We start from the raw sequence: 9,791 nt of genomic DNA on the forward strand, positions 1-9,791 counted from the left end.
TGGTTGGGCCGGTATCTTAATGTCTCCCCTCACTGGCTGGGCCAGTGTCTCGGTCTCCCCCTTCGCTGGCTGGGCTGGCGTCTCGGTCTCCCCCCTCACTGGCTGGGCCAGTGTCTCGGTCTCCCCCCTCACTGGCTGGGCCAGTGTCTCGGTCTCCCCCCGCACTGGCTGGGCCAGTGTCTCGGTCTCCCCCCGCACTGGCTGGGTCAGTGTCTCGGTCTCCCCCCGCACTGGCTGGGTCAGTGTCTCGGTCTCCCCCCGCACTGGCTGGGCCAGTGTCTCGGTCTCCCCCCGCACTGGCTGGGTCAGTGTCTCGGTGTCCCCCCGCACTGGCTGGGCCAGTGTCTCGGTCTCCCCCCGCACTGGCTGGGTCAGTGTCTCGGTCTCCCCCCGCACTGGCTGGGTCAGTGTCTCGGTCTCCCCCCGCACTGGCTGGGTCAGTGTCTCGGTCTCCCCCGCACTGGCTGGGTCAGTGTCTCGGTGTCCCCCCTCGCTGGCTGGGCCATTGAATTCTCTGATTGATGGCAAGAGTGTGGGTGAACAGTGGATCTGGCCACTTGTAAGTTGTTGAGTTGTCTGTACCTCGCTGCCTGTTGTTGCTCTGCACATTCTGTTATCTGTTCACCCTGTGTCTCAGGTGGAGTTGGCTAAACACAGTTACCACAGTGCGTGCAAAGAGGAACGGACAGCACGCACCCGGGAAAACAACGGCAGGGCTGACCAGTCCATGTCCCCAGATCAACTCCACAAACTGCAGGAGCGTGTGCAGAGAAGCTCACAGGAAGTGGAGAAGGTTAGAGAGAGAGACGGAGCGCGCGGCACAGGGGGAGAGGGAGGCTGGCGGAAAGAGAGAGAGAGAGATTGGGAAGAGAAAACGGCAGGGATGTGTCAGATTGGGAGGGGACGAAGTTTGACCGTCAGACCAAAGTTGGCCATTGTGCGGGCTATGGGTGAGCGGTCAGTGGGGAATGGGGCGTTAGAGGTGAGGACGTTGGAGCGATTGAGGGGTCAGTGGGATGTTAGCGGTGAAGGGCCCGACAGCGGGAGGACAGTTTGGGTGTTGTGTTGAGCAATAATGTGGCTGTTGTTTGCGTTCAGTGTCGTGAACGATACGAGAAAGCCCTGGCTGAGCTGAACAAATACAATCCCAAATACATGGAGGACATGGAGCAGGTATTTGACAGTTGCCAAGACTTTGAACAGAAACGTCTCCGATTCTTCAAGGAGATCCTGCTGGAATTTCACAAACACATTGACCTCTCCACTTCTGACAGGTGAGAGAGAAAGGGTCTGTGGTGGGCAGCATGATTGGCTAGGCTGATGGGGGAACTGAAGGTGTCTCAGGATATTACAAGCAGGATTTAGGATGGAGTTTGTGGCTCTGAATTCTGATGGCCCAACAGTCTGTAGCTCAACATTTGCAGGGTCCTGTGGACGGTGAGTTGGAACAGGCACAAGTTGTGGCTCTGATGCCCCTTTGTGTGTAGATGATTGTTGTGGGAATAATGCTGGGTTGCGAGGGATGAGATAATACAGAGAGCTAGAATACATGCTCACACTCTGGCCGGGCCTGTTGGAAGGGGCTGGGCCAGGATCAGGCCTGCTGGAAGAGGGGGCCGGGGTCGGGCCTGCTGTAAAGGGGGGTCGGGGGTCATGCCTGCAGGAAGGTGGGTCGGGGTGAGGCCTGTTGGAAGGGGGGCTGGGGTCGGGGCTGCTGGAAAGGGGAGCTTGGGTCGGGCCTGCTGGAAGGGGGGGGCTGGGATCCGGCCTGCTTGAAGGGCGGGCTGGGGTCGGGCCTGCTGGAAGCTGGGTCGGGGTCGGGCCTGCTGGCAGGGGGGTCTGGCCTGTTGGAAGGGGGGGCTGGGGTTGGGCCTGCTGGAGGGGGGGGCTGGGGTCTGGCCTGTTGGAAGGGGGGGCTGGGGCCGGGCCTGCTGGAGGGGGGGGGGTGGGCTGAGGTCGGGCCTTTTGGAAGGGGCGGTGGGGTCGGGCCTGCTGGAAGAGAGGCGGGGGGGGGTGGGTGGGGGGGGGGGTGCCAGGGCCGGGCCTGCTGGAAGGTGGGTCGGGGTCAGGCCTGTTGGAAGGTGGGTCAGGGTTGAGCCTGCTGGAAAGGGGCACTGGGGTTAGGCCTGCTGGAAGGGGGATTCGGGCCTATTGGAAGGTGGGCTGGGGTTGGGCCTGCTGGAAGGGAGGGTCGGGCCTGCTGGAAGGGTGTCTGGGGTCAGGCCTGCTGGAAGATGGGCCAGGGTCCGGCCTGCTGGAAGGGGGGTCGGGGTCAGACCTACTGGATGGGAGGTCGGGCCTGTTGGAAGGTGAGCCAGGGTCGGGCCTGCTGGAAGTGGGGTCGGGGTTGGGTCTGCTGGAAGGGGGGTCGGGGTGGGCCTGCCAGAAGGGGTCCGGGGTCGGGCCTCCCGGAAGGGGGGGGTCGGGCCTGCTGGAAGAAGGGGGGGCCGGGGTCGGGCCTGCTGGAAGAGGGGGGGGCCGGGGTCAGGCCTGCTGGAAGAGGGGGGTCCGGGGTCGGGCCTGCTGGAAGGGGGGGGGTGGGGTGGGGTCAGGCCTGCTGGAAGAGTGGGGGGCCCAGGGCCGGGCCTGCTGGAAGGTGGGTCGGGGTCGAGCCTGCTGGAAGTGGGGTCGGGGTTGGGTCTGCTGGAAGGGGGGTCGGGGTGGGCCTGCCAGAAGGGGTCCGGGGTCGGGCCTCCCGGAAGGGGGGGGTCGGGCCTGCTGGAAGAAGGGGGGGCCGGGGTCAGGCCTGCTGGAAGAGGGGGGGGCCGGGGTCAGGCCTGCTGGAAGAGGGGGGTCCGGGGTCGGGCCTGCTGGAAGGGGGGGGGTGGGGTGGGGTCAGGCCTGCTGGAAGAGTGGGGGGCCCAGGGCCGGGCCTGCTGGAAGGTGGGTCGGGGTCGAGCCTGCTGGAAAGGGGCACTGGGGTCAGGCCTGCTGGAAGGGGGGTCAGGCCTATCGGAAGGTGGGCTGGGGTCGAGCCTGCTGGAAGGGGTGTCTGGGGTCGAGCCTGCTGGAAGGTGGGCTGAGGTCGGGCCTGCTGTAAGGAGGTCCGGGGTCGAGCCTGCTGGAAGGGATGTCGGGCCTGTTGGAAGGTGGGCCAGGGTTGGGCCTGCTGTAGGGGGGTCGGGGTCAGGCCTGCTGGAAGGGATGTCGGGCCTGCTGGAAGGGATGTCGGGCCTGCTGGAAGGGGGGTCGGGGTCAGGCCTGCTGGATGGTCCGTTGTTTTTTTAGCAATAAGCTCAAGGTCAGTATGTGGCTGACCTGTAATGGCTGTCCCGCCAATTTGGGTGAGCTATTGGCTAAGTCATGACCTGCATCTGAAGCTTAGTCAATCCATCGTGCCATTCTGCTAACTCCATAACCAACATGGTAATAGATTGGACCCTGATGATCAGACCTATGGTAACATCATGCTAATCCCCCTTTGAACTGTCAGCAAAACCTTGCAAGTCCAATGGTGCTCATCCTGTTTATTCTGGGTCGCTGCTGAACTTCTGTAGTCAGGGGTAGATAATTTGTTTGACTAATACTGGGCTGTGGTGTTGTTTCAGTTTCCAAACTATCTATCGCGATCTGTACCAGACCATCGCTTCAGCCAAAGAGCAGGAAGATTTACAATGGTGGCAGAACACTCATGGACCTGGCATGGCCATGAACTGGCCACAGTTTGAGGTAAGTGGCTGTTGCCTCAGTTTCATCCCCCTTCGAAGCAGATAAACATACAGGGCTGTGGGGAGAAAGTGGACAGTGTGGTTAGTTTTGGGATTGATGCTGCGCTATGGATAGTGAGTGAGGCAGAGAGTTAGTTTGGGATTGATACAGGGCGATGCGGAGTGCAGGGCAATGGGATTAGTTTCGGATTGATACAGGGCTATGGGGAGAATGGGGCAGTGAGGTTAGTTTGGGATTGATACAGGTCTATGTGGAGAGAGTGGGGCAGTGGAATTAGTTTAGGATTGTTACAGGGATATGGGGAGGGAGCATGGCAGTGGGATTAATTTTGGATTGATTCAGGGCTGTGGAAGGAGTGGGGCAATGGGATTAGTTTGGGATTGATACAGGACTTTGAGAAGAGAGTGGGACAGTTGGATTATTTTGAGATTGATACAGGGATATGGGGAGAGTGGGGCAATGGGATTATTTTGGGATTGATACATGGCTATGGGGAGAGAGCAGGGCAGTGAGATTAGTTTGGGAACTCCCTATTTTTTTGTTACCTGTGCTTCTTATACAAGTATATTATGTCCCTCTGAACATTAATATTTTCATTTAAATACATTCGGCCTTTCTAATCTTGTGCAAAAAGTGAATAATCACACACTCCCTGACATTGAACTCATTTTATTCCCAATGTTAACTTTTTCTACTTTGCAACAATACAAGCTTCTTTTAATCTAATACTATCCCTCACTCCCTCAGTAAATCGCAGATGGATCTATATTGCTAATGAAATACATTTTTCTTGAAGATTTTGAATTGTTTTTTACTGTTTCACATAGCCCACTCTCCCCTCATACCTATTGAATTGGCTTCACGCCTCCATAACAGGGGTGCTAACAAAAGGGCACACTCCAAGGACAGCTGACAGTTGATGTGGTGTGATGTCGCCATTGATGGCCTTAACTTCTGTAGTTCCTTGAGAATTGAAGTTCATTATCACCAACATACTGGTGGCAGTTTGAAGTGTTCCTGTGTTAATTAATATAGGACACCCATTAGACTGTTCCCTTGGAGCCCACCCTCGCTCCCCCAACCCCTCATTACTGCATTCCCTACCCCTCCACCCCAATTACTCCTGGCACTCTGCTGCAAAATCTCCATCACTGGACCATCCGGATTCCTTCCTGACATTCTCTTCCCCCCGGAACTATTCCTTGTCCCTCCTTGGAACCCCATGAGCTCCTCCCAGAACCCTGTGCCTTCACATCCCAACTTGATGGCAACATGCCCCTTCCCCCCCAGCATCGACTCCCTGCCTACCCAACCTAACCCTGGCCTCTGCTCACATGCCTTTTCCACCCCACCCAATTCTTCCCAAATGATTCCTGCTCCTTGAACCCGAATAACTAGTTTCTTTGCCTTTGACAGGAGTGGGCCCCAGAAGCAAACCGAGCCATTAATCGCAAGGAGAAGAGCAGTCAAGGAATGGAGGAAGTGACTCTCACCAACATCATCCCTTCCACTAACACTGTGCCCCTCTCTCCCCCAGGGGACAGGTACGGGGTCCCTGAATCCAAAACATCCCCTTGACCACTGACAAAATGCCCCATCATTCACTTCTCCCCAATTTTAGAGGTCTTTGAAAATAGTTGGTCGTTGAATGATGCTTTCTCAGAAGTACAAGTAGAAGTGTATAAAAACAAAGCAAGCAACATCAGAAGGAGTCCGAACAGCCAATATTGGGACTCACTCAAGTCCTCGATGAGTTGCATTCGGAGCTAGAGACTTGTGTTCAGAGCACTGGATAGTGACTAATGCATCACCTTTTGGCTAAGATCAAGCCCAAGATGGGATGCAATGTCTTCTCTTGTCAGTTTGGATCTTGTTTATCTCTCTTGTGGGGTCCATGAATTGGATTTAATTTGAATTTGGTTTTGGGACTAAGCAAGGAGATGGATTAAGGGCTTGCCCTGTGCACTCTGCGCATTCGCTTTGTTACTTTAACAATGGAGTAAAATTTTAAAAAACATAATGGGGAAGCCAAAGTTTGTTAAAGACACATAAAAGGGTATTCGAAAGAAGGATAGGGTTGATTCGGAGATGTTCCTGTGGAGGCAAAGGGTATGAGTGAGGTACAAAATGAGTAACCTTGTATCTGTCTTCCTCGTGTCAAAACGAAGGCAAGTGTCAAACTGAGTAACTACAAAGCAGCCAATGGTGGGGGACCTTCTATTGGCAATTATCTGGCACAAAATTAATTGACATTTGGAAAATTATGAGCTAATAAATTGAAGTCAGCATAGATTTGTTAAAGGCAAATCATATTTGACTAACTTAATGGATATTTTGAGGTAGATAGTTCATGGCGGTCATAGGATTGATGTTGTGCATATGGACTTTCAAAAGGTAGCTTACAAAATTCCACATAATAGACTTAGACACAAAATATATAACTGTCAAGACCCCTCAGGATCTTGTATGTTTCAATCAAGTTACCTCTTATTCTTCTAAATTCCAGTGGATACCAACCTAACCTCTCCAACCTTTCCTCATAAGACAACCTGCCCATTCCTGGCATTAGTAAAGCTTCTCTAAACTGCTTCTGACGCATTTACATCTTTCCTTAAATAAGCAGACCAATACTGTACACAGTACTCCAAATGTGGTCTCACCAATGTCCTGTACAACTGAAGTATAACCTCCCTACTTTTGTAATCAGTCCAAAGATGTGCGGGTTAGGTTGATTGGCCATGCTAAAATTGCCCTTCGTGTTGTGAGATGCGTAGGTTAGAGGGATTAGTGGGTAAATATATGGAGGTAGGGCCTGGGTGGGCCGAATGGCCTCTTTCTGTGCTGTAGGGATTCTAAGATTTCTAAGATTCCCTTTGCAATAAATGATAGTTTTCCTAATTACTTGCTGTACCTGTTTACCAGCCTTTTACAATTCATGCACTATGACATCCAGATCCCTCTGAACCTCAGAGCTCTGCAGTCTCTCACCAATCAGATAATATGCTTTTTATTCTTCCTGCCAAAATGGACAATTTCACATTTGCCCACATGATACTCCAATTGCCAGATCCTTGCCCACTCACTTGACCTATCTATATTTTTTGTAGCCTCCTTGCACCCACTTCACAACTTATTTTCCTACCTATCTTTGTGCCATCAGCAAATTTAGCAACCGTCTCTTCAGTCCCTTCATAGAATAATAGAATCCCTACAGGACAGAAGGAGGCCATTCGGCCCATCGAGTCTGCACCGACCACATCCCACCCAGCCCTTATTCCCGTAACTCCACACATTTATCCTGCTAATCCCCCTGACACTAGGGTCAATTTAGCATGGCCAATTAGCCTAACCCGCACATCTTTGGCATGTGGGAGAAAACCAGAGCACCCGGAGGAAACCCATGCAGTCACGGGGAGAACGTGCAAGTTCCACACAGAGTGACCTGAGGCCAGAATTGAACCTGGGTTTTTGGCGCTGTGAGGCAGCAGTGCTAACCACTGTGTTGCCCTTTGGCCAAGTCATTCATACTAATTGTGAACAGTTGAGGCCCCAGCACTGATCCCTGTGGCACATGACTTGTCAAGGACAAAGGAGAGAAGTTATGCGTAGAACCAAAGGAAGTGGGTGAGATCCTTAATGAGTACTTTGCATCGTTATTCACAAAGGAGAGGGGGACACATTGATTGATGGTTTCTCGGAGAGGTATGGAAACCCTCTAGAGTAAGTCGTCATTACGAGGGAGGAAATGTTAGGTGTACTAAAAAGCATTAAGGTATACAAATCCCCAGGGCCAGATGGCATCTATCCCAGATTATTGAGGGAGACAAGAGAGGAAATTGCTGGGCCTTGAACAGAAATCTTTGTTTCCTTGTTGGCCACAGGTGAGGTCCCAGAGGATTGGAGGATAGCCAATGTTGTCCCGTTATCTAAGAAGAGTAGCAAGGATAACCCAGGTAATTATAGGCCAGTGAGCTTGAGGTCAGTGATAGTGAAATTGTTGGAGGAGATTCTTAGGGATAGGATCCATACACATTTGGAACTGAATGATCTTGTTAGCGACAGACTGCATGGTTTTGTACAAGGGAGGTCATGTCTCACTAATTTGATTGAGTTTTTTGAGGAAGTGACAAAAATGATTGACGAGGGAAGGGCCGTGTATGTTTATATTTAGTAAAGCATTTGACAAGGTCCCTCACGGCAGGCTGGTGCAAAATGTTAAATCACACAGGATCATGGGTGAACGAGCTAGATGGATTCAGAACCGGCTTGGCCACAGAAGATAGAGGGTAGCAGTGGAGGTCTGTAACTAGTGGTGTTTGCTTGGGCCTCTGCTGTTTGCAATACATATAAATGACTTGGAAGAAAAAGTAGCTGGTCTGATTAGCAGGTTTGCAGATGATGCTAAGATTGCTGGAGTTGTGGATAGTGATGAAGATTGTCAGAGAATACAGCAGGATATCGATAGACTGGAAAATTGGGAGGAGAAATGGCAGATGGAATTTAATCTGGACAAAAGTGAGATGATGCATTTTGGTGGATTCAATTCAGGTGGGAGCTATAAAATAAATGGCAGAACCATCAGGAGCATAGGTACACAGAGAGATCTGGGAGTACAGGTCCACAGATCCTTAAAAGTGGCAGCACAGGTGGAAAAGGTGAAAAAAGCATATGGCATGCTTGCCTTCATCGGCCGGGACATCGAGTATAAAAGTTGGCAAATTATGTTACAATTGTATAAAACATTGGTGAGGCCACATTTGGAATATTGTGTCCAATTCTGGTCACCACACTACCAGAAGGACATAGAGGCTTTGGAGGGAGTGCAGAAAAGGTTTACCAGGATGTTGCCTGGTATGGAGGGTATTAGCTATGATGAAAGATTGAATAAACTGGGATTGTTCTCTTTGGAAAGACAGAGGCTGAGGGGGGACCTGATAGAAGTTTATAAAATTATGAGAGGTATAGATAGGGTGAACAGTTGGAAGCTTTTTCCCAGGGCAGAAATGACAATCACAAGGGGTCACAAGTTCAAGGTAAGGGGGGAAAGGTTCAGGAGAGATGTGCGGGGGAAGCTTTTTACACAGGGGGTGGTGGGGGCCGGGAATGCACTGCCAAGTGAAGTGGTTGAGGCAGACATTTTAGTGACATTTAAGACTTATCTGGATAGACACATGAACAGGCGGGGAATTGGGGGATACAGGCAGTTGGTCTAGATAGGACAATGTGATCACTGCAGGCTTGGTGGGCCGAAGGGCCAATTCATGTGCTGTACTGTTCTTTGTTTGTCACACTTTGCCAAACAGAAAAAGACCCATTCATGGCTATTCTCTGTTTCCGTTCAGCCAGCCAATCTCCTATCCATGCCAATATTTTACAGCCGACACAATGGGCTTTTATTTTCCACAATAATCTTTGATGTGGTACCTTATCAAATGCCTGCTGGAAGTCCGAGTACAGTAATAATACATTTCAAACGGGAATTGGAGGAATATTTGAAAGGAAAAATAATCTCAGGGGTATGGGGGAAGGGAATTGGATTAATTTGACAGCTCTACCAGAACCAGCACTGTTATGATTGGCTGAATAGCCTCCTTCCGTACTGTATGACACCTCTGTGTCTCAGTATCATACCGTCTCGCTCTCTGTCTCGCTCTCTGTCTCGCTCTCTGTCTCGCTCTCTGTCTCGCTCTCTGTCTCGCTCTCTGTCTCGCTCTCTGTCTCGCTCTCTGTCTCGCTCTCTGTCTCGCTCTCTGTCTCGCTCTCTGTCTCGCTCTCTGTCTCGCCCTCTGTCTCGCCCTCTGTCTCGCCCTCTGTCTCGCCCTCTGTCTCGCCCTCTGTCCTCGCCCTCTGTCTCGCCCTCTGTCTCGCCTCTGTCTCGCCCTCTGTCTCGCCCTCTGTCTCGCCCTCTGTCTCGCCCTCTGTCTCGCCCTCTGTCTCGCCCTCTGTCTCGCCCTCTGTCTCGCCCTCTGTCTCGCCCTCTGTCTCGCCCTCTGTCTCGCCCTCTGTCTCGCCTCTGTCTCGCCCTCTGTCTCGCCCTCTTCTCGCCCTCTGTCGCCCTCTGTCTCCCTCTGTCTCGCCCTCTGTCTCGCCCTCTGTCTCGCCCTCTGTCTCGCCCTCTGTCT

At 52.2% G+C, this 9,791-nt stretch overlaps 1 protein-coding gene across 14 annotated transcripts in view; it reads left to right on the forward strand.

The window, feature by feature from the left end:
- The window catches only part of pacsin3 (protein kinase C and casein kinase substrate in neurons 3), a 218,393-nt gene that overhangs the window by 69,013 nt on the left and 139,589 nt on the right, over nucleotides 1–9,791 (forward strand). For all 14 annotated transcript variants that reach the window (XM_078220329.1, XM_078220327.1, XM_078220340.1 and 11 more), the window contains 4 exons: nucleotides 638–793; nucleotides 1,099–1,274; nucleotides 3,549–3,669; nucleotides 5,086–5,213. In XM_078220329.1, coding sequence (XP_078076455.1) covers nucleotides 638–793; nucleotides 1,099–1,274; nucleotides 3,549–3,669; nucleotides 5,086–5,213 — 581 coding nt within the window. The remainder of the gene's footprint in view (nucleotides 1–637; nucleotides 794–1,098; nucleotides 1,275–3,548; nucleotides 3,670–5,085; nucleotides 5,214–9,791) is intronic.

This window comes from Mustelus asterias, chromosome 9 (genome assembly GCF_964213995.1).
Source record: "Mustelus asterias chromosome 9, sMusAst1.hap1.1, whole genome shotgun sequence".
NCBI lineage: Eukaryota > Metazoa > Chordata > Chondrichthyes > Carcharhiniformes > Triakidae > Mustelus > Mustelus asterias.